Raw genomic sequence first — 24,734 nt, 5'->3', positions numbered from 1 at the left:
TTGGAATTTAAACAAAGTTTTTGTGAATATTTTCTGTTCTTCATTCAACAAACCTCCTGGCAATGATCTCTAATGGATACAGATTAGTGATTCCTTTCTACTAACTGCATATACAATATAGTTTAGCTGTTTTCACCACAACCTTTCCTAGGGAAGTAAATGCATTATGAATATCAGTATAAATTCATAGAAAAAAAAAAGGTAAGAAGACATTTCAAAGGAGTTCAATTTCTTTAAATAACCTTGTGATGATTCACTACAGCACATTAATACAATATCATTAACAAAAATAGACAGTAATTTTAAAAGCCTTTTACTGTTCTTCATGCTTTTTCTTTTTTTTTAAGGAGACAGCAGTCAGTAAAAGAGTTCAAGAAGAAAATACTCACATTAAAGAAGAAAAACTGGTTAGTTGTTAATACATCTTTGCTATTTAAAAATCACTTATGAATACAGGTGCTATATTTCATACTTAGCTTTCCTAAGTTATTATACTAAGAAAAAAAAAACTAGTTAAATTCATTTGTTTACAATTCAGAAACATTTTAATACTAGCATAAGTGGTATCTTGCTGCTCAGTTTTTAGGAAGAGTATTACCAGAACAAAGTCCATTGTTTGAGACTTCATTCTAAGTCTAAAAGGAGCATGTCAGAGAAGTGTATCATTCTTGTTCCCACAGAAGGACAAAAGCAGTATCTGGCTTGCATGCCCATAGACTACTCATCCAGCAGCACTCTTCTGATCCATAAAAGCCTRCTTGCATTTTGAGCTTGCTTTTAAAAAATACTTGCCAATAAACACATGGAAAAAAATGAGAGACATATTCAGGCCTCATTACTCTCCCAGGCCTGAATGCACTAAAARAATTTCTATGGAGATGCATGGAGAATAATTCGTATGCATATTTGATATCTGTTATCTAAGAGAAAGATTCTGGTTTGTGTCTCTCTTGTTCTGTGTGAATTGCCAGGGTTTGTTTGGTAGGTTAGTTTTAACCTATGGAGGGGCTTGGGGTGTGTCTGGGAAARGCTGTAATACAGAGATGAACTTGTGTTCTCCAAGTGTTTGGGTTAGAAGACTTGGATTTCTGTGTTACAKAGCACTAATAATTCACCATCTCAATTAATTGAAATGTTGGCTTCAGTGGTTCTTGGACTTAGGCTTGAACTGCCATCTAAATTGCTGCTGATTTGCACTGAACTGAGTGAGAGAGGCAGCCTGGCCTAGTTGAATGAAAACTTTAYTTTAAAAGACTGTACTTTAAAAGACGTGGCTGACTCTGCTCCTGACCTGTCAGATGACAATACAGTCTTGATAAAGGTACCACGAAAGTTCAGACACTGACAGAAAAATCGGATATAATTGCACCATATGATGCAGAGCTAATGTGTGGTACTTCACATCTGTTAGGATTTAACTCAGGAGATACAGAATAATTTCAAATAAGGGTGATCTATTAATGGAATAATCTCTTCTGGATTTTCTATGTTTTTCACAGCTGTGATATGGTAACATAAAACTATTCTGTTTGTCCTGAACTGAACTCACAGTGGCGTTGGATTTGATATATTTTATTGAGATTTACACTGAAAAATGTGTAAAGACTGGGTAGATTTCCTTTTAATTACAGGAAAACTCTCTGAAAAAGAGTAAGTTATAATAGTTTACAAGGTAAAAAGCCAGAAAAACTCACTGTTGTTCTGACTTCTCCCTAYAAAATTTTCCTCAGTGTTATGTTTRWGWWTKWTTWYRTRCATGRWTKWKTKWRWRSWSACWGAMARAAAAAACCCAAAAGACATAAATTAYCTAATGTTCAAACTCCAGAAACAAAATCTTGCTCAGTATATTCTATTCTGTTTGTATTAATAAGGAAATTCTCAGCTCTCTACAGTGTGTGCAGGAGCTGCTTCAGCGAATAACCCAAAYGAATGTTAGAATGGAAAGTGAATTAAAGGCACTGAAAGAAGACTATCAGGTCAGATTTTTCTTGATTAGACAAGCTGTTACTATCTATTATGTATTTTTAAAGTCCAGGGCTGTTAAAGACATCTGTGTGCTTTTCAGAACTTTTGACCTCACTTCCATTGCTCCCTCAGCTCCTTAACTGTCAGCATGAACCTTGAAGCGCAGGCTGTGCTTTCCCTCTTTTGCTTTTCTCCCTAAGTAAATCATGGTTGCCAGAGGGCAAAACTAGAACAGGGTTGCTTTCAAGTATTTTTAAATCAATTACTTCATTACTTTCGTTTCTTGTAATTTTCATATAGGTATAAATATCTGGACAACATTTAAAATTTCAGATCTTCATTCATAGCTTGAGCTTTTGCTCAGTTTTATTAAAGCAGAGAGCCTAAGAAAGAGCATATCTTTAGTATTTTTTTGCTATGTTTTCTGGTGTCATATTTATGCTAGAGGCAGAAAGTAGTCATGCTGGAGAGTGAGGAGCTGCAGCATTCCTTAGTTCCTCTTTCAGCTCAGAACAGTTYAGATTCCACATTTCAGCACCAGTCAGATTGGCCCACAGTGCACTGAAGATTAARGTCATATCTGTTGCCATCATATGTGCCATGCAGAGTTCAGGTAAAACCACTAACTAACTAAATTAACACTTGAAAATTAATGTTAAGTGAATCAACAAGTAGACTCATTTTCAGTCAAAAGAGGAAAAGGAATTGGTAAAAAGGAATTGGTTTGGAGTATTGCCTCCATAACATTTTCAAGTGGACTTTTAAAGAAGCTCAGCAGAGCCATAAATATTTGGCTGGTCATACATCTACGTGCATTAAAGTTATGTTTACATYATCAAATATAATATAATGTGTCATCTATATAGTAGGAAATGGAATGCAGTGAGTCTTTTATACTCCATATTGTTTGCYATAAAAATGTGATAGGATAAAAATKACAAGAGTACTCGATACGTGTGTGAAGTTCCTGTTGATTTACACAAGACTCCTTTAATTTGGCATAGTAAAGCTGAAAGAGTTAACCCAAAAATGTTSCAAGTATAGTTATGGTAGCATAAAACTTAATATTACTGTTATTTCAATGCAATCCTATTTCAGTGATGTAATAAAAATAAATTAAAACATAATCAKATATATACATAAAGTTACAGTAGATATGTTTTAGAATGTAAAGATTATACACTTTATAAGAGGTCAATAAACAATTTGGGACAGAAAAAACTAATTAGAATTTTTTTTTTTCTTTCAGTATACTGTAGGATTTTTCTTTAAGTACAGTGGGTCTASATTATGCTACATTTCATACTTCTCATCTCTGGACTTTATATTACTTTTTCAGCACATTAAAACTTATGCAGTGAAACTGAATAATGGCAAGTGTTTTTATACCCTTTTACAGCCATTTCTTTTTTCATAACCTCCCCCTGTTTCCTGTTAGCTAAACTATAAGCACCTTTCTGTTAATTTATGAAAATTATTGTTGAGATAGCACATTATCACTGATCTGTATGGCACTTGCAGCATGTTAGAAGCAAAGGTCCGAGCAACATAAAACACATCAAAATTCATTAATGTGGTATTGATTATTTTTTGGATAATTAATTTTATTGCAGGCCCTTGAAAGAGATAATGAGCTGCAAAGGGAGAAGGCAAAGGAAAATGAAGAAAAGTTCCTTAATCTTCAGAATGAGCATGAGAAGGCATTAAGAACTTGGAAAAATGATGTAGGTTTATTAAATTAAATGTTATASTCTTAAAAGTTTTTTGAAATAGTCATCAAGCATTTCAGGTAATTCCTAAAATCCAAGAAAATATTGCAGAAATAATACAATAAAAACAACCCGTTTCTTCTCCAGTAGCACAGACACTTCTAGAAATGAGTATTTTTTTAAAGGTGGATTTAGGTTGACTTCTGTGCTCTAAAAAGTCAGTGTTCTTCATGAAGTTCTGATTTTGATTGGAATTCTTCAGTGTGGACTGAGGSTAAAAGGGGATGAGAAAAGGTGAATGTCTGGTATGTCCCCCCTGGGAATTCACCTCTGTGGACATCTAAACAATAGTTCATCTTCTATATTTGAAATTCTTTCTATTACTTCATTAATTTTAAAGACTACTTCAGAAATTAWTTAATCCAAAACAATTAGCAAAACATTTTAGCTGTAAAAATTGTCTGCAGTAAGAAATGCATGTTTAGACATAGGAAAGATGAATACCTCTTCAATAAGACAAGATCTGCTTAATGTGTGGAAACCAGACTCTAAGCAGCATTTGTTTAATAGTCTGTCTTTTTTATTTCTATGTACTTGGCACCTACTGCCAGAAAAGTTTTGGTTTTGGTAGATAGATTTCTAGGGAAGCTGTGGAGAAATAATGCAAAATTGTCCTTGTGATCCTGTTGTCTAAGGCTCAGTCCTTTGAGTGCAGCCACTGTGGGGATGACTGCAACCATGAGGCCACAAAATAGCTCAGAAATTCTCAGAAATGCTTACATCTATTCTTTAGAAGATGATTTTTATTCCTTTGTTATGGCTAACTAGAAATTTTGTCTAYTAAAATAAATCATTAAGGATAAAGTTAACACTGGTCTRRAAAYCTTTGTAAATTAAGTGAAGGTATTYCTGTACAATTGGCCTTTTGCTCTTTTTACAAGTTGTTGTTTGGACYATCCAATTTGTTCTAAACACAAAAATGCAATTGTTACATATTTACTAAAGAAGCATTGGATAATTGAGGCTATTTACAGAAGTAGAGTGCCAAGCAAATTATTTGCTATTGTGGTTTCTTAACAGTGTAGGTAGAGAATGAATGTTGACTATCACATTTATCTTTGAGCCAAAAAGGAAATACAAACATATTTTGAGCATTGATACTTTCAGTTAATGGTGCAAAAATCCCAAACTGGTTAATAAAAGCTATAATCTGTAATGGAATTGTGATTAAAATTTTAGTTTGAATGAAAGAGCTCAATTACTCTGTACAAAGAAATTCCTTAGCATCTATGCTTTCTTTTAAGGACTTAGTTTAATTTGYTAAGCTGTTGATACCCTTATGAAATGCTGGTTTACCTATTTGAGCATGCAGCAAARTGTCTGTGTGTTCTGTGTACTTGCAATTATTACAGGAGGAAAACATGAGAAGAGAAATACACGCTATTAAAAATGAGCTGAATTCCCTTARAGTACTTCATAGACATCTTGAAGATTATCATCCTCCTCAGGGAAATCAGCACTCTGAGCAAGTGGAAAATCTGCAGGTAAATGTCTCTGCCAGCTGCAGTGCATCTTGTAAAAATGCTAGAGATAGACAAGATTAGACAAACTGTCATGTCATGCCCRCTGATCTTCCTTTGACATTGCTAAATCTAGAAATTTATCTGACAATGATCCAAAATACCATTAAAACTTRCTGCACCCAGTGCATGTTTGTGTGTGAGCTGACTGAGTCAAATCTCCAGTGGAACACTGCCAAGAAACTGGAGCTGCAGCAGATCAGATTGGTTATGCTGATTTGTGGAATTTCACCTTGCATCACTAATGGGTCAGTGAAACATAAAAGGGAAAGGTGTTGGTGAGGATTTAGATTTTGACTATGGTTCCAAGTGTTCTAAGGATATATGCATATACTTAATTTTACACCTAGTGCAATCTGAAATCCCTGTGGTTATTTGTGGGGCATGAAATTCAGAATGTACATAAACTTCTTCATACTGATCACCTCTGGAATAGGAATTCAACAAAAGGCCTTTTAAAAAGAAAGGTACAATGTCAGACCTCATCACGGACTTAGATTGCAATTTGTTCAGTGATTGTAGTAAATTATTAAAATACCTATAATCTTTTGTTCCTTCTTATGCTAGAGTGGTCAAGAACACTCAAAAGACAGTGAAATACAGGCTATTCAGAAAGAAAATGAGTTTGTGCAATCTGTAATAAGAAAATATGGTAAYTGTGGAAATGAGGAAGAAACTGAAGTAAAAAACACAAGGGACCAATCTTCAAGCATTGAGGAATTACAGATAGAACAAAGTAATAACCTTCCATGGATAATAGAGATAAGTAGTTTTGTTGAAGAAAGCATAAATGTTTACAAATATAATGTATAAAACGAGAAGGCTTAAATCCTGAATGAAATGGTCATATCTAAAATCTACAGAATGTTAATGTATTTTCTGCTTTATCAGTTTATAAATATTTTGCACGTTACCATAGTGTAATACTTATCTTCAGTAGCTTTTTGATAGGCTTGTGTGTATAATATAAGTATCAGTATCAATACTAATCTTGAGTCCATCTCTTTGGAAAGTATAAACTGTAAAAATAAAGCATTCCACAGCCTCTGGATTATCAGTCACTAACTAGAGAATACACTCACTCTACAGATTTACAAGTTCTTGAAAACAGTTTTAAGGATGAAATTAATGTTGCCAGCCCTTATGAAGAAAAGCAAAGGGAGGCTGCTGCCAGGAATACCCTCTGCACAGATACTGATTTAATTACCCAAGGACACACCTCATCATCACATGTTACTGGATGCAAAGAGGCAGAAGATCCAGGAATGACAGAGAAACTGTTACTARATGCAGACAGTGGAAATTTAGATCAAAAGCCACGGGACAGCAGTGAGCCTTTGGCAGCATGCCACACACTAACAAGAAAGGTCTTTTTAGGCAGTACTGGGACTGTAGGTGCTGACAGGAAAAATGGGAGTCAAGAGACCAACACTGGCAAGGAAGAATTGTGCAATGCTAGAGATGAACCGAATTGTGCCAAGGCAGATGCAAACTCAAACACCAGACAACACAAAATTGTCCTTACCCCTGAAGCACCCAAACCTGAGTCTGAAGCTGTTCTTTGCACTGAGAAGAGTGAGAGAAGTACAGATAACCACCAAGCTAAGGAGTTAAGTTTTGGCATCCTATCCTATACTAAAGAAAATTCTCAAGCAGAATACCAAAAATGTAGGTTGCTGAAAAGTGACAATTATGTAGGCAGTGGATTACATAAAACAGAAAAAACCTTAAACCTGAGTGGTTTACATAGAGATAAACTTCCTCTRGGACAGACACACGTAGATGCTGAAGGCAGAAACAATGACAATGCCAGAAATGTGAACAGCAAGGATGTTCTGGCAACAGATGCTCAAAATCCACCAACTGCTTGTTGTGRTAATGCAAGTGGTGATGCTGATGCTGCAAAAGAACATAGAGATAGTAAGTGTCTCTTAGGTACTTTGAATTTATGCCCCTCCAAAACTGAGAGAGGAATAAATGCAGATGACATGCACAGCAAGACACCTCAACAAGACAGTGTTAAACAAACTGAGAAAGTTACAAATACATGGACTTCAAGTGCTGAAGCTGAAACTCCAGGAAAGGCTGATGGTCTTGAAAGTGCTGATAAAAAAACCCCAACAGATACGGCAAGTACAGATCAACTAATTCCATGTAAAAAAGTTAAGGATGATACTCAGATACAGTCCATCAAAATTGGACATTCCCTGGAGCTTACTAATTCAACAAAAACCACATTGTTAAAAGAGAAAAAAGATTCACTGAATAATACTGTTCCAGGAAGGAAGTTTGCTGARGGTCACCTGAAAGAACCATGCTCTTTACCCACGAGAACATCTGGAAATTTAGTAAATGTAAGTGTAGGGTCATCCTTTGATCTTTCAACCTCAGATAAAGAAGCTGAGAAAACTCCACTACACTTGAATTTTTTAGCTCTCAGTTCTTGTTCAAGAGTAAATCAAATGAGAGGTCAAGCCACATGGACTTCAGCTTCCAAGGAACCTTCCCTTTTGAAAGAGAAACTACCAKGCTTAGTGGAAAACACAAACATTATTTCAAACACAGCGTGTCAAAATCTCAGTGAAAATGTGGACAAAGGAGAAACAGGACAAGGTAAGAAAATACAAGGATTTATGTTGTGAATGATGTATTGGTTAGAAAAATAATGAAAATGTGAGATTTCTGTATCTAAGCTTAGTGTATAAAAATGGAAACCTGTCATTTTAATTACATGGCAAAAAAAGAAGAGAGATCTCTCTTTATATTATAAATGCAACTAAACAGCTTATGATAGCTYAATTAGTTGATGAAATGTTTTTTTCTCCACAATTAGTGCCTGGAGACTARACTGCAGTTGTTACCATTTCCTTTTTGTCAATCAGGTTCTASCAGTTTGAACAGAGCTGCCAACACTTTGAATACCTCTAGTGTCCACCGAGACCCCCAGGGAGACCCTAGTGAAGAATGGAATGCTCCAGCAAAGGCTTTTTATGATTCTCCTTTTCCCACAGAACATGTAAGTCAATTAAAAATATTGCAGACCAGACCTCAGTGAGCTAATTCCACAGATATTTGTACAACTGTACCCATCTGGATGCTTTAAGGCTGAGTCAATCTCCAAAATAATATCAAAAGGGCAACAAGACACCATTTTTCACAATTAAGGTTGATAGAAAGCAGCAGGAAAAAGTCACAGCATATGAATCAAACAGATGCTAACCAGTCTGTTTGAGAGGGGAGGAYGAGGGTAGCCCATTGTGTACCCTAATAAAAATCATCACCTACAGTAGGAGTTAAAAAAAAGGAAATACTTATATGTAGAAGTAAAAAAAAAAAATTGCTTCCTTTATTAATCAATAGGACCATGTTATTTAAAAGAATTTGTGAATAAAAATTAAGCACGTCTGTGAAGTAGAGCCTATCAATTTATCTTACTCTGCAGTTAGGTGATGTCCTATCAGTTATTATTTTGTAGAATGACATACAGAATAAAACAGAAACCTGTTGTTTCCCTCTAAGGCAGCTTCATTCAGGATGGCACTAAGCAATCACTGCAGTTTCACATCAATGTTAGACTGTTAGGAGCTTGAACACCTCTAACTTCTGTATTAGAATTRGACYTAGTGCTAAATGTAACATTCAAGGGATAAAATAATTTAAAGATGCAGTTGACTTTTTTTAGATGAGGTTTCTCAGGTAGTTAGGCCTGTCTCTGGATAAGGTGTGTAGTGGTTTCAAGTGACAAAGCTGACTCAAYCAGCTCTCGATGCCATCAGCATCCACATTCCCTGAAATTCATACTATTCCATAGAGATTTTCACTGGCATGCAGTGAGGTATGATCTGTTTCTTGCTGAGGCCTTGGGAAAAAGCCTGGGAGAATTAACTTGTAGAAACTTTTACTGCTCAAATGAAGCAGTTACTTCCTAATTGAAATGCAGATGCCAGCCCTTATTGACCCAAAATATCARTACCTTCAGCTGCATGGCAGTAACATGGTTACAAATACAACCATGAACAATTTACAACAATTTTATTGTTCATATTCCAAACTTTAAGAAATGCTTGTGCACTGGGGAAGGAAAGTTTTAGCACAAAATTAATGTGCTAAAATAAAGGTAGGCCTGAYAAAAACATTGCGACTTACAGMTGGCTGGGGCACAATTGCTTAAAATTAAAAAAATAATTGAGCAGAGGGGGAAGGTCTCATATTGTGCTCCTTCTAAGAGAAGAGCCCTAGCACAGAAGCAGAGCCTGAGGTCACCTTGCAGATCCCCTGCAGCCCTGGCTCTGTGGTACTCTGAGCTCAGGCTGTGCTGTGTGCTGTCCCCACAAGAGCCACACAATCCCAGATTACAAATAGAGAACTCATCATTCACACACAAGGTTTTTGCTCATCAGGCAAAAAATCGGTTTCCCTACTGTGTTGCCATCTGTCTTTGACTTGGATAGATATGAAGTATCTAACAGTCATATATCAAAGAGTAATTAAGACTTTTAAAAGWACAAAAAGATCTTTAACATGAAAAAGCCAACCTATTACAGACTTTGCATTAATGAGGTTTGCTTTCTAATCTATACAGTGGAAAGGGAGTTAACACTATAAACCTCATGATTTTGGRTTTTGTTAATCAAATGCTTGCATAGCAATAGAAATACCAGTTGCAACATTAAACTAATTAAGCTATTTATTTTGCTAATCTGCATTCTAATACATGCTTGTCTTTTAAAAATCACTCTCTTGTACCAAGTCTTCTGTYAAGGTTTGGTTTATAAAAGTGTAATTGTCATTATCAAGTTTTCTAAATCAAATATGAAGCAAGCACTTCAAATTAAACATACTTATTCCAATTGATTTATCTTCCTGTTAACATTTCCTTGCTTGTTTAAGGCTTAGCAAAATCCAACAATCTGAACCTTTGTATATGAATTTCACTGAATTATCAATTACTATATTGTCAGGTTAAAGAAGGATCTGCTGCTTTACAGAACAAGTCTTCTCACATGACTGTCACTCCAGCAAGAAGTGAAAAAGCAATCACAGATGAGGACAGCTGTTCTCTTCATAACTCCATTAAACAAACCCAAACAGGAGAAACAGAGAAATTACTGAACGTGGAGAGACTTAATTCAGAAAGAAAAAGAAAATATGAAGAAGGCCAGTGAAGATCAGTGCTAGGAGATAAACATTCTTTTAGGCATAGACAGATCACTTACCTAAGCCAGATTTGTAGAGGTATTCCTACAGAATGTGGTTTCATGTTTAATATAACATGTTAACATTTCTTATGTTCAAAAATGTATACAATTCCTAGTACTAAAGTTAGTTTTGTTTCTGCAGTCAAATTCAAGTTATTACTGGCTTTGCCCAAAGTTTAAAAGTTTGTAAATTAGTGTTTTTTATATGTTTAATAAAATTAAATGATGACTTAACTGTAAATCATCTTCTGCTCCTCAAAAGTTTTAGCTGAAATAGTTTAATTCATTTTCTCTGACAYTGCTCACTCAGTTTTCAAGCAAAATCACCTCCAACTGTTTCAGAATACAATGGTTTCTGCAAACATTTACAACTACTTCCAGCAGTTCCAAGTGGCAGAAGAACAGAAAATTCTGCTTACTTTTACTGCCAAATTATTTAAATGTGTCTGTTATAGTTGATACTGTCTCAGTAAGGTGTCTTTCAACACTGAAGTATCAGGTATGATTAGAGAGATAAGGCAGAGATCTGCCTTCATGAAGCTTCACTCATGTTGGGTCACATTTCTCCTCCCTTGGGTCTAAGGGAAATTTTCTCCTTTTTTAAACCCTGCATTATCATTTTTCTGACCTCCCCCCTTTCCTTCCCACACCTCTTGCAAAGAAAGGTCCTCATATTGTAAGATGAACAAAAGAAGCATAACCAATATTGCAAGTTTGTTGTTGCTGGTTAGGTAAGAAAATCAACAGAAGACATTTTCCCATGTTAGTTTTATTGCCTTTTTTTTTTTTGGGTGGCAATTTAGAATATTTAGCTTCTTCAAACCAATCGCATACTTTTTTTGAAACGTTCACAAATTGTCATAGTTTTGAATAAAATTCATCTATAGCAATATTACTTGGTCAAAAAAATTTCTTAGGTGTCTGAGAGACTGAGTAGACTGTTTTTCACTTGATTCAAATTTTGTTTCCAGGTGTTTAGAGTGTCGTACAATTGCTGCCACTGCTGCTTTCCAAAAGTCCGATGTGTGCTGTGACTGGAGARGTAAAACAAAATTGGAAGATGATTACTACAGATATCACACTAATCACTCTTCTATAGCATGACTTTACTCTCAGGAGGAAATAGGAAAATTCTTATTTTTTCTCTAGAAAAGGCTGTACTTTACCAGTTAAGAGAATTCTGTAGCCTTCCCAAATACTTAAAGCAACAACAGTCATTAGTATTCTTGTCACCAGTAGGTCATTAAATGAAATGTCCTGGAAAGTAGGACTCTTTCATTAAATAAGCTAATCACATTCAGTGTGAGCTTTAATAAAATTATGATAAATAGCAACTATTTAACTACCAGCAACTGATAGGAACAATACCTTGCTTCTAGTTAAAATATTCTACAAATGTAAATGAAATAATTAGAACACACTAAATTCTGCAAAATGCCATGAAGAATTGTCTTACCTGACAACGACTTTCCTCTGTGTCTGATCTATTTTGCAGTACACCATCTTTGTCTTTACAGCTGCAAAAAAAMCAATGCTGTTTTGAGCAACATTTTCATGATAGTGCAAAGGTATTAAACTGGATAAAAATGGTTCAAAATTGGAAATGGTTCAAAAKTCAAAACGGTTCAATACAAACATAAGAACACAGCAGTTCACTTTATCTGATTTGCTGTTGGTTAATGGCCTAGTAGGCAGAAAAGCAAAATGATGTAACAAGATGAAGGYCATGCACAAATCCTATTGTTTGGTGCTGATCTATTAAAGCAATATCCTGTACAGTTTTTATGAACTTCTCTCCCCTACAAACACATCCTGTTTTAAAGACAGCAAACRAAACCAGATGACAAATTAAACCTGCAAACAATTTATTAGTTCTATAAAGGATTACAAGAGATGCAGCTCCTGTCACTGAGAAGAAAAACAGTTTAAAACACAACAGTTAGGTTTGACTTCAAGCATGAAGTTGTGCAGYTTTTACTTGTAAAAAGCACAGAAATTAAAAATTAATATTATTTAACATTAGCCTAGAAGACTATAAAGGTCTTGTTCATGAGCACTGTGTGCAGGGTGGTACCACAGTTCTTACCATCAATGACAAATGCYTCTACATCATCAGCCCCGATCTGAAGCTCCTGCTGCATTGTGTCAAATGAGATTTCTTTATTCTCCACAGCCATTCCCATGAAAGTAAGAAGCCTCATTTTGGCCATATTRTGTTCGTGCAACAAGCCTGAGTAAAAGTGTTGACAGTTTAATTCATTATTTAATTATAATTCATACAAATAATTTGCTTTTCATGTTGTTTTTACTATATATGCTTCCAATAATTTTATATTTATTTTACATTAAAATGTATTCAACTTTTCCTTATCAACAGTTTTTCTGAGGTAAAATACCAAATCCTGCATCAACCTTGTCTTTTGCTACAATAGCAAGTTTTATTGTGACTTCATCAAGATTCAGCTGYTCTTAGTAAAAATGTACTATCTACAAAAGTGAAACAGAATTTTAGGTGGTGAGGGTGCAAGTGAAATTTTCCATTGCATCACCTGGAAGAACAGCAATGCAACAAAATGGAAAATCCATGGCTGGTTATGCTAAAAAAAACTTCTAACAGCCTCATCACTCATTCTTCTGTAGTTTMTGGAAGATAAACCTCTCCGTGATGGTTTCAGAACATAACACTGTGGTGCATTTTGGTACTGAATGTTTGTTCACAACAAAAAGGCATCACAAGTGCCACGTAAGCATCCAGTGTGGCCAAGAAAACGCTGTTCAGAAACAGCAGAACTGATACTGAGGTCAGGTTATATCTTTTACATGATTCCATGAATGGCAACACAAGGAACTGAGCCAAAGCCTTGCATGTCTAAATCAGACCATTTTCCTGGAAAAAAGTCTAGGTGAACCAAGTTAGGCCACTGASATGAAACAAGGATTTCTTAATCCCAAGGTCCATGAGGTACCAACTAAGATTCAGTCAAAGTTTCTTAGAAAAGAGTGTCAATCACTTTGTCTTAGAATGACATTATAAACATTGCCATTGCTTCAGTAAATATGTAAGTTTGGAATTTATAACATCCTTACACTAGCAGGGAAGCACATTAGTGCAGGACATCATGTTGTGTTAATTAGCTGTAATTATGATGCAGGTTCCCTATTTGGCACCGATTCAACAAAAATGCGATCACCATAATTCATACGAATGATGAGCACCAGCAACTATACCTAACTGGGTTTAATGGAACTCTACAAGCATCAAAAAATCAATTAGCACACATTAACCCTAATTAACAAATGCAAATGAGATGCTGATTAACTTTGCGAAAAAGGCTGCTGATAATACCAGATTAACTGTGGCCATGTTAGGGCGATGCAGTTGACACAGATAATGCTACTGGCTGGCCTAAGTTGTCAGCATTAATAAAACAACAAATTGTAACAAACTGATGCCACCTGTAGGAGCCTTCCCTGCACAGCTTTCCTGGGCCAGTTCTAACTAGTCCTGGTCCAGGAAAGGTTACAGCTACAGATGATGCTCTACTGCCACCGAAATCTTACTGTTAATAGCCTTTAAAACAAAGGGATCTCAAAAAGTTATTTAAAAAAAGTATCTCTAAAGCATGGTTAAAAATCTCAYTGCATTTTGGGAACAGATAATTTTTGAATGCCTCATCTAATAACTGCATTGCTGTCTAGACTAAACTGCCCTGTTTTTCACAAGCCATGCCTGAACCACTCAGTTCCCTGCATTTCCATCTGTGCTGCCTCCAAATCTGCTTTTCCACTGCTTAAAGACACACCAGGTTTCTGAGTACACCATAAAACAGGTGAGAAACCAATGTAAGTGGAAGTTAAGACTGCCTTTCAAAAAACAGTTACACAGATATTTAGATTTTACTAAGATTATGTGACTCTTAGATATATTGAAAACTCACGCATAAATTAATTAATGAATGGAAACAGATACAGGGAGGCAAGGCAAATGAAATCACAACTATTCCATATGATACAATTAATGCTACATCTGTGAGTAGYTAATCTCCCATACATTTATTCAAATGTTAGTGTGACAACAATGTCAGCAAATACTTCTGTGGACAAATAATTAATATAAAAACCCCAAGCCCACTTTCCCCTGAGAAAGAATACCATAAAATGTCTGCACAATTAATGTTCAAATACACATGACAAAACATACTTATCCTATATACATATGTATACTTATCCTATATACATATTTATAAGCTATCAAAAACTTGCTGCTGATTTTATCCACCAAAAAATCCCATTGGAATTTCCATCATTTTAATACCCAAAGTACCACCATTTTAAAGCTCTGAGGGCAATTATTCTCAGAATTGTAYCACACTCCATTAAACAAAGTAATGCATGTGTTAAAAGGCTGCACTAAACTCTGTTTTAGCAAAACTATGCCTTTCCTCAAATGCATTCAAGGCAGTGTTCAAGTGTCATTTCAAAATCAAAGTTATAAAAAAAATCATTTTTTTATGGAAACATTTATTCATTACCAATATGTCAGAACCTTAATGCAGTAATAAAAAAATYTGCATCATTGAGCAATTTCTGCATTGTCACTGACCCCTGTCCTAAAAAGCTGGAATATAAAAAACGTAATTTTAATGCATGCAATAGCTTATGAACCAGTGCTCCTTTGAAACAGTCAATTACACATCAACGGGGGAGTGTCAAAGTGTTAATTACTACTCCTTTTTTCCAGAGCGTGTAAATAAAGAGGGTGCTGACATTAACATTCCATCACATTGCTTCATGTGATGAAACAAATTAACTGGGACAGACTGTGGCCTGCTGGGTCTAATGCATCAGCACACGCAGACACAAACACACACGCACTATTTGCATGCTTTATCTTACTGCTCACAAGTATTTGCTGTTACAAAGTTATTCATCATTACAAAAAATATTAGGAGATTTGTACAAGCTGGTGGTTTACTCAGTRAAGCATAGTCTAAGAGATGAATGTGTTAAACCTTTCAGGAGGGGTGTTCTAAAAGAAAAAAACACCCACAGTTCTCTTCCAAACCCATAAACCAGCTTGTTTTAGTAGAACAAACCAAGTTAGATGGCTCACTTACAATCTAGCAGAGATTATCATCCACAAACTGATTTTAAAATCTGATTTTATGGAATCTCCTTGCTTCAAAACATGRATTCAAACTGAAGCACTCTGTGGCTGCCATACTTTAAGCTACATAAAGAGTCAGAAACTTACCCAGGGAGTCAATGAAGTCTTTGTTGTTCTGATAAAACTTGACATAGGATGCTAGTTTAGCACTTACAAAAATAGTCAAAAGCTAGAAGATGGAAAACAAATATAAGAATAGTTTAAATACTATCTTGGTTTCCCTCTTTGCAAGCTGGACAGATATAAACTACTGGCATTGAACAGAAAAATAAACTCTTAAGAGCTAAAGTCTTCTGTCAATAGCTGTGGGCAGTCTGTGCTGAGCTTACTTCTTTCTCCTGGACTTAACTGGCAGATTTGTTACAGAACTCATGTGAGGGCAGGACTTGTAACTGAGTTTCTGAAACTTTGAAAGGGAAATATTTCAAATGCAATTTTAATTCTAAAAACTTTAAAAGAAATAGCACATTGCAGCTCAGCGTTACTGACACAGATAACTATTCTAATGGATTTCAAAAGACACATTAAAACAAAGCAGTCTATTACTATCAAACCATYTTGCTAAAAACAAAGTTACTTACATCATGAATGAGTTCTCCTTCCAAAAATTTGACTGGTTTTAAGGCAAGAAGATGATCAAAGAGAAAGGTATTTGGATCCTTCAAGGCTCGTACAATACATCTAATGAGAAAAGGAAAATACTTTCTTTCAAAACARCACACATCTTTATGACTAAGGGCAACTCAATTTGTTGTTCCTTGCTTTCTAAGAAATACAGTTAATAAYAGATGAAAACTGTTGGGTAAGACATGTCACATTCCAATTTTAATCTTCATTTTATGGACAGAAAAGACAAGGAACAAAAWGCATTAAGTAATTTGCCCAGTATCYCAAAWGAAAYGTGCCAGGGGTAAAACCACAGATCACCCTGTTTCCATCTATGCATTTATTTCCAGCACAGCCTTCATTCCTCGAGGTATTTTTATTGTCCTATAATTTCATTGAATTGAGTTATTCTGGAAGATGTAATTATACTTGAATATATGACACAAAACAGAGAAAACCCCAACACCAAACAGTGCAAGGCCCAGGATTTATCAGTTGCAGCTCCAGACTAGAAACAGAAACTSCAGATGAAAGCTTTTCTCAGCAGCACCTCAGAAGCCTTGGCCTGCTCTGCCACACAAGGACACCAGGAATAAGCTGAGCTCTGCATGGACACAGCCCTGGGCACACATGGTCTTTCAGGGGAACAGGCTGCAGGCTGATGTAGGGTAGCCAGTGAAGTTTCCACTTAAGCACAGACACTAATTTTCAAAAGCAGTCATCCTGATTTTCCTCCATGGTCAAATATAAACAACTCCCTTGAGAACTATTGGCTGAACACATCTGGCAGAACTTAAGWAACTAATTCCTAAGAAAAATCATGATAGCTAGAACATCAAAATAYAGRCATTTACTCATTTTGKTCAGTGGGGAAAATGYACTGTTATGAATTAATTTAGTCCCAGGTGTGCAATAGGTAAGTTTATTTCTGTGCAGTTCACATTCGTGTACTTGCTCATAGAGAACACAGCACATCTTTTCAACAGAAAGTGGTATAGAACATTCAAGATTAGATAATAAAACAGGCAAAAAGTAAAAAATCTGAAACAAAGGATTCCAATACGGATTTTGAATGCACAGCTGATGTAATTGAAGTCCTTACCCAAGGCTGATCTCTGCCAGTGACCAGGAACACTCCTGTTCACTTCCACACTGGAATAAACCTGGCTGTGCCTAGAAACAACCAAACCTCTGCAGACTGCAGAGATAAATGCTTGATTGAGTCAGCAATGCTACAGAAGAGGCTGTGGCAGGGCCCTCTTAAAAGAAGGTGACCCAAGTAATTTGGCAATTGAAGAAAAGTCACTTTTAAAGAAAATGGGAAGTCAGTATTACCTGTGAGCATCAACTCTAGCYTGGGAAGCATTGTCCTCTGTGTAACTTCCCAATAGCTCCACCATTACTTTTGCTGCAGTGTCACTAGAGAAAAAAAATAGTTAACTCAGGATTGCTAAAAAATAGTTCAAACAAGACACTCAAATATTTAAATAATTCCGTTATGATGTTATAGGTCAAATTAAATTACACTGTAAAAAGATGTAGATGTAGATCCATTTTAATTCTAGTGGAGAGAACAAATTAACTGGATGTATTCTTTCAATYCTTCTTCTAAAAAATGTTTATCTTCACCCTTCATTTCATTCTCTTAAACKGATAAATTACCTGCTGCTTATGGAAAAAGCTTTCTGAGCTAGGAACAGCTTTATATGGTTCACTAGAATGCTCCTCTTATGCACATCTGGATTTAATCATTGTGCAATAAGTAGCACTGCAAAGTTTATTTCAAATGCAAAATGGCATCTCTTAAAGAATATTTATGGTCAGGAAAATGACTGTATAAAAGCTGCTTTYTTCTTTCACAGATTCTCTCTTTAAGTGTTCAGAGTGAGAGCTACTCGTTTTATTGATGAAATTACACAGCCAGCAAYTGGAGTGAGGCTGCTGTGATGCAAACAGCTTCCAGCACTGATCCAACAGTTTAATACACAACTGGCACTATGCAGATATTCAAAGTGGCTCAGCTCATGTGCTATTCATGCTAAGAATACACAACTCCTTATTTAATAAAAGCTTTTCAGCACTTGATCTTATACACTTCAGAGCTGTTACAGTGTTCTGGCATTTTTCCTCTCCTAATCTTTCCCGTAGGAGTGAAAATTGAAAATTATCACTTAACTAATTTCAAATAGTATTTTCAATTCTCTACCCTTTTTTTAATTTTTAAGTGGGGAAGGAGTGGAATTTTTTCACTTTTATTTCTAGGAAACAACAGAATGCTACAAGACAATTACTCCTCTGTGCTAAATTCTTGTGAACTTCAGGAAATATGGCAGGCCTTTAGTCTTTTATTCCACTGAGTGTTAGATTACCACTGTAAATTAGGATGTTTAAAGTATGAATAGAAATCAAAATTTTATCAATGCTTGTTGCTAAATGTGTCTTACCTAAGGTGCAAATGTGAGCATTTTTTCTGGCAACACAGCCTGAGCAAGTGCTCTTGGCTCCACTTGCCAGTCTAGATGCATAACTTGACAAAAAGCCAGGGAGAATTGAAGAGTGATGGTAGATAAAAGGAAGGAAAAAAAGCCACAACAGAGCATTCAGAGACTTTGAGAGACGTTGGAAGTGAGTCCCTCTACGTTATATGATATTAAATGGAATTAAATTGAAATGAAACAATTACTTTGCAGGTTCCTGACAGACTTAGCTTTTTSCTGCAAGTATTAATAACCAGACTTGCCAGACCTGTTCGAATTCAGCTTGGGCAGGACTAATGCTGCTGAATCCTGCCAGCAGAGACCAGCTTTAAACTGCACCAAGGTGGCTGGAAAAGGTTTGATAAAAGAAGCTTTCACTTGTAGGAAAAGGGACACCACACAACCTCTGCATCATCTACTTTTTAGGAGCTACCAATTTATTAACTACAACTTATCCACTGGGAGAAAGTTTATTAGCTATAGAAAACCACCTCTTCTGCCACATTGAGCAAAGTAGCCACACTGAGAAAAACATAAATCAAGCAAACAAAAGAATTGTCTTCAACAACATAGTTCTTCTCCTTTGATTATAAATCAACAAYGGTAACTGAGGTATGATTTTTATCAAGTATTTTTCAGTTCCCACTTATCTTCCCATACTGCTAGAWAGAGCAACATTCCTGAGTGCTACAGCTGGAATGCTGCAGTGAGTTTCCCATACTATTACAAACACTGCCCACTGATCCAGGAGAGTGAACCAGGTCAAAGGTGCCAGGGTCACTTCTTGTTTTCTTTTCTGGAGAGAAGTGCAAGTGCTCTGAAACATTGCTCTGCTCAGTGCACAGCTTGCTGCAACTCAAAATAAGGACACTGAGTGCAGGAGTCATTTCTTACCTGTTTGTGGAAGGTTTTACTGGCTATTTTAGAAATATCTCCTATGGTTAGTAAGCAAAAACCATTTAATAGGAAGGTTACTGGTAGCAGTGGAAACAAAAATTATATGTTTAATCCACTGATTTAATAGAAAAGCTAAAAATAGTTGGCTATTAAGTTTGGAAATGAGACTAGTTAAACCCTCACAAGTGTTTAAAAAAGGAAGAGCATTGTCAGCGTAATTATTTGCCATGTGCTCTAGGAAAGATCTGTGACTAGCATTTCCAAATTTATTTTGACCACTTGAAATCTGCCAGATAAAACCATCAACACAAAAGTATTTGAGTGTTACAAACAGGAATTCCCAGTGATGCAGCTCACAGCGTAATGAGGATTAATCATCCCTGAATTGAGGTTAGTTAAAAATCATCCTGCTATGCTGATGCAGCATTTCCAGGCCACAATTCCAGCAGGGCAGAGTAAGCCAACTGTCTTGACAGAAGGAACTCTTCTCCACCTGTGACAGCTTTACACTTGCCTTTTCAAACCCCCAGCAAGGTCATGTCCTCAGTCCAACCCACAGTGCAGTCACACAAATGCCCACACCATCACAAACACACAGAGATATTGGGGCTGGAAGTGACAGGCAGGAACTGAGGCCACAGGACAGAACTTCCTTCTGCAGCAGCACAAGGTTTTGCAAATGTGGAAAACAAAAGCGCAGTTCTGATACCACTCTGGAAGGGTCCTGAAGCTGCCTCACCATGAAAATAAAAAAAAACTTAAAAAAGAAACTCAGAATTACTGGGGAAGAGCTGGGGAAGSAACACACATCCCCATCCCAAACTACAGGGACAGTTTAGATAGGCTTGAGCTGTTGTRCAACTACATGCTGAACCACTGGATAGCAGCCCATCTGTGTAACCCCAGCCAGGTCAGTCAATTCACTGTGGCACATCTTAAGATAAATTGATGACAGCTCTCAGTTATGACCTGCATTAATTTACAGGCACCATATACACAGGATTACTCCACATGCCAGAAGACAGTGGTCTGCCAAGTTTGTTAGATCAAAGATGATCCAGGATAATAACTCAAAATGGCCAAGCAGGTATTCTGTGGGCATTAATTTCCATGACTAGTGGAAAGCTCTGTCCTAAAGGTAATGTTTACATAAAAAGACTGATTCTGCTAATTGTGATTGATAAGCYTTCCCACATCATTAAGTAAGAGATAGCACTACCATGCACTAAAATGTCAAAAGTGCAATTAAATAATAAACTTGGCATAATGCTGCAATGTTCTAAGATGAGTACTTAGAAAGAAATATTGTTACTTTGGGAGACTATGGTTTGCAGGTAATTCACTACTAACTTTAATATCCTTGGGAACACTGGGTGAATATAAGAGTGCTTAAAAATATTTTTAAAACTCCACAAGTATTTTTGAATTGAATTATCGATACAGAATGATTTTACAAATCCGGTGAGAAATATTTTCCCTACAGATCAAAATACAAAGTTATCTAGAATGTATGATTTGTCTTTTGTACCTTTTCTTGCAGTCCACCAGGACATCATAGAGCAGTCTCAGAAGAGTATGCTTTTTCTCTGTGGCCAAATTCCAGTCGGAAATCCATTTTCGRACCTAGGTACAATACGAATGAAAAAGAACCATTCAGGAAAAGATTAAAGTAACACTATAAATATTTCTTGTTTTCTCCCAAGCAGAAAAGGATTAAAAGTATTTTGCAAAGAGATTTCTCTTTAGGTCTTCTGACTCTCATGTTCCCATTACCCCTTGTCCTGTCACTATTTGCCCATGCTGAAAGTTGCTCTCCTTCTTTAATAAGCCCAGGTTCAAAGTTCTTGAAAGTTGCAATAAGGGCACCCTGGAGCCTTCTCCAGGCTGAACAATCCCAATTCTGTCATCCTTCTCTCATAGGAGAGGTGTTGCATCTCTCTAATTATCTTCGTGGCTATTTCTCTAGGTTCTGGCAATTTTTAAGAAACTATTTGTATCAGCTCCGAGTAACATTGAGATGAAATATGGTTCATACAAAGGCCACAACTTGAAGGACCACCTTAATTACCTGATCTAGTTCAGTTGGAATGTACTGGATGGCACCACAGGACGAGGCCACTTTCAGAAGGCTGCAGTACACTGTGTACCTCACAGGAGTGTTCTTGTCCATGCCATGGAAGAGATTGCTCAGGCTAAACAGCAAACAATCAACACTGGAGTCAAGGAGATTTCAAGAAACTGTACTAGAGTGCATGCAAATGTTTTATTAACACACATACTACTAAAGACAAAGCATCTGGCAGCACCTTACATCCATGACTAATTGTAACAGCTTCCATTTCTGTGATCATTTTCAGCAAAGCTGAAAACTATGCATTTCAATTTTAGGTTTGAGGAAAAAGGAAAAAAAAAATGGTATTTCTATTTTATGACAGGAAAAGAAGGTAAAAAAAAGAGTGCTTCGTGCAACACCCCACACTTTGATTTAAAGACATACAAGATAATCCCTCCTCTTTAGAGGCTGTGCAAGGCCTCACTTTTGTCTCACTTTGCTCTGTAGAATACTTACAGCTGCAGYCTAAGAGATGGACGCTCTCCTTCCCGAAATTTTACTAACTTTTCACACAGGTTTTCAATCAGTGCTTCTTGTTTTTCAGGTTCCAAGATAAGAAGCAGAGAGACAACGCTGTTCATCACACTTTCAACATCTGCATAAAGCAAAACATAYAGCTGTTTGAAACTGCAAGCAGCAATTAGTAGCTACCTTGCACTAGAGTTACTTTTGACATGAATTACCACTTTGCATAAGCAAGAACTGTAAAAGAAAGAAAATGCCAAGATACCAACCTGGATATGCATCAGAATGTGCCAAGAACTAGACAAGAACTACCACTCAAAGATCAATACAGAATGTGGTATTTGATATTACACTTGCTCTGAATTCTGTTTACACATAAGAGAAGTCAGAGGAACTCTAACTTCTGCACAGTGGCTTCTTCTGCACATCCAGGAAACTGCCCACAGTTCTACAGTGAGAATACTAACACCTAGTGCTCAACTMCAGTAAAGCATTTCACCAGGAGCACAAGGGATATCCAGACACAGGGAAAATGCCCTCAAGAACTATTAAGTGTATTAGAAACCATCCCCAGTTCCTGTTTTAAGCAGAGTGCTTCATCCTTTCCAAACAGAACCACACCAGTTTTGTGTTTTCTGTTCAGTTTGCCCAATTATCAGTCAAGCCAAGGCCAAGAACAAAATTTATTACATATGGAAAATACCGTTTATTCCCCAAAATGACACCTGAGCACCAAAACCCCAATTTTACATACAAGTCTCTATGCTCTTGTTACAAGCACAGTCTAGCTCAACTTCTAACTTCTTCAAAGGGTGCTGGATCTTTGGAGAAAGGAGGGGCAGAATACATGCAAATTTTCTATGGAAATGATGGAAATAAGCACTACCAGTTTTGTGAAGATGCATGGCTTGTGTTTTAACATKCTACCCATTTCTACATCCTGCCAACTGTTGCTGTTTGAAATCACTGATTGCAATAAGTTTAGCAAAACCAACAAGACTTAAGAGATGCAAACCTTTGTCATCCTCTTTCAGGCACACATCACACACTTCAATAATCTGTGCCAAGTCCACATGAAGTCCACCTTCAGCRTTTTCTTCAGAGATTTCTGCTCCTTTGGATTTCAGGTAAGCTCGCAGTTCTGCAGCCTTAAAAAAGAGAAAGACAACACATACAAAACAGTTGTTTTGTGAACAACGAAGCCAAAGTGATTAAATTTCTTACAGATTTTTGTTCTGCCAGATGCTGTAGTGCTACAGCTGGTTTGCAAGCGACTGAATAGGTCACAGAGCTGGGCTTTTTCACTGTGAATGTGTCACTTACAACTCGGTAATGAATTGGAAAATGGCTTGAATTGGAAAGCACCTTAAAGATCATCTCGTTCCACACCTCGGCCATAGAGAGGGAACCTTCCACTAAACCAGGCTGCCAAAAGCCCCACTCAACCCGGCCTTGTGACACCATGTCCTCACTTACACTGTCAGGACTTAAATCTACACCAAGAAAATACTTCTCTCTCAGCAACAGGCTGGTTCATGACCTTTACATTTCAGGGCTTCAACAGCAGAATCACAATCCTTCTGAAACAATCTGAGGCCATACAGCTTGTGGCACAGGGCAGCTCTGATCAGAAGGCTGCTGTGACAGCAGTGTCATTTACATCACCTTCAGTGTCAAATCATTTTGGAACTAGAAGAGAAAGCTAAATGCCCTGGGCATTTTGCTGTACTGAGGACATTTCAGACCAGCTACTTGATGAGTACAAGGCATTATGGCAAGTGAAAACTGGAGTGAAGGCCGGCAGCCCTGTGTGTATTTCCTGTAAATTTCCAATGCGTACACGTACACATGGTATACATATTGTGTATACGTATCTATGTACACACATGTACATACTTCAAAAACACTGGGAACAAGCAGCCCCCAAAGCCAAAGGCACAACAAAACAACAGTTCAAAGACAGAATACCCAGGCTGTAGTACCGAGAATTCTGCAAAACCAAAGCTGCATAAGTAATGCCGATATCTGAACTAGTTTTGTTCTCCTAAATAAAAAGTACGGCTGACGTGCGACGAAAACGAATTGCCGGGGAGGTGACGAACACTGCAGAGGGAACTGCAAGCACAGGGTTATCTTTCAGCCATTATGTTGAGTTTTCTCTAACCGCCTGCTCGGTGTCTGTAGGAACAGCCCAGATGAGTTCAGGGAGCGCTCTCGGCGCGCACGGAGAGTCAGCCCCGGCCCGTCCCCGATCCCCCCAGCCCGGCCCGGCCCGGCTCCTCCAGCCCGGGGCCGATCGCTCCCCGCGGGGCGCTGACCTGATCCTCCTCGGTGATGTCGATGAAGGCCGGGACGCTCATGGCTCCGAGCACGCCGCGCTCCGGAAAGGCGGAGCGGCTTCCGCCACCGCGCCAGGCCGCGCCTTTCCGCTTCCCTCAGCCGAGCGGGCGGGACCGGGGCTGCGACCGCCCTGCCCTGCCCTGTGCCCTGTGCCCGACCGGCCCGGAACGCCCTTCCCGGCGGAGCCCTGCTTGATCCAACCCTTCTTGATCGGCCT

The 24,734-nt window shown here is 37.3% G+C and overlaps 2 protein-coding genes across 2 annotated transcripts in view; one reads left to right on the top strand and one right to left on the bottom strand.

Moving 5' to 3' along the window:
* The window catches only part of CCDC73 (coiled-coil domain containing 73), a 39,618-nt gene extending 28,947 nt beyond the window's left edge, over positions 1-10,671 (top strand). Inside the window, exons 11-18 of the mRNA XM_057379981.1 lie at positions 348-407; positions 1,872-1,976; positions 3,579-3,689; positions 5,087-5,257; positions 5,822-5,990; positions 6,344-7,867; positions 8,137-8,270; positions 10,216-10,671. Of these exons, the coding sequence (XP_057235964.1) occupies positions 348-407; positions 1,872-1,976; positions 3,579-3,689; positions 5,087-5,257; positions 5,822-5,990; positions 6,344-7,867; positions 8,137-8,270; positions 10,216-10,419 (2,478 nt within the window). The 3' untranslated portion in view covers positions 10,420-10,671. The remainder of the gene's footprint in view (positions 1-347; positions 408-1,871; positions 1,977-3,578; positions 3,690-5,086; positions 5,258-5,821; positions 5,991-6,343; positions 7,868-8,136; positions 8,271-10,215) is intronic.
* Positions 10,672-11,188: 517 nt separating this feature from the next.
* Positions 11,189-24,589, bottom strand: EIF3M (eukaryotic translation initiation factor 3 subunit M). Its single transcript, XM_057379978.1, has 11 exons — positions 24,496-24,589; positions 23,193-23,325; positions 22,169-22,307; positions 21,668-21,791; positions 21,128-21,222; positions 17,561-17,644; positions 16,201-16,300; positions 15,707-15,788; positions 12,539-12,682; positions 11,909-11,969; positions 11,189-11,486 (listed from the first exon to the last, which is right to left on the bottom strand). The coding sequence occupies exons 1-11, from the start codon at positions 24,535-24,537 to the stop codon at positions 11,366-11,368; spliced, it is 1,125 nt and encodes a 374-aa protein (XP_057235961.1). The 5' UTR covers positions 24,538-24,589; the 3' UTR covers positions 11,189-11,365.
* Positions 24,590-24,734: the final 145 nt, after the last annotated feature.

Source organism: Malurus melanocephalus, unplaced genomic scaffold (genome assembly GCF_030028575.1).
Source record: "Malurus melanocephalus ecotype Western Australia unplaced genomic scaffold, MMel_1.1 scaffold_429, whole genome shotgun sequence".
NCBI classification, from domain to species: domain Eukaryota; kingdom Metazoa; phylum Chordata; class Aves; order Passeriformes; family Maluridae; genus Malurus; species Malurus melanocephalus.
Note: the sequence above shows the minus strand (reverse complement) of the source record. Positions and strands in the feature narration are given on the sequence as shown.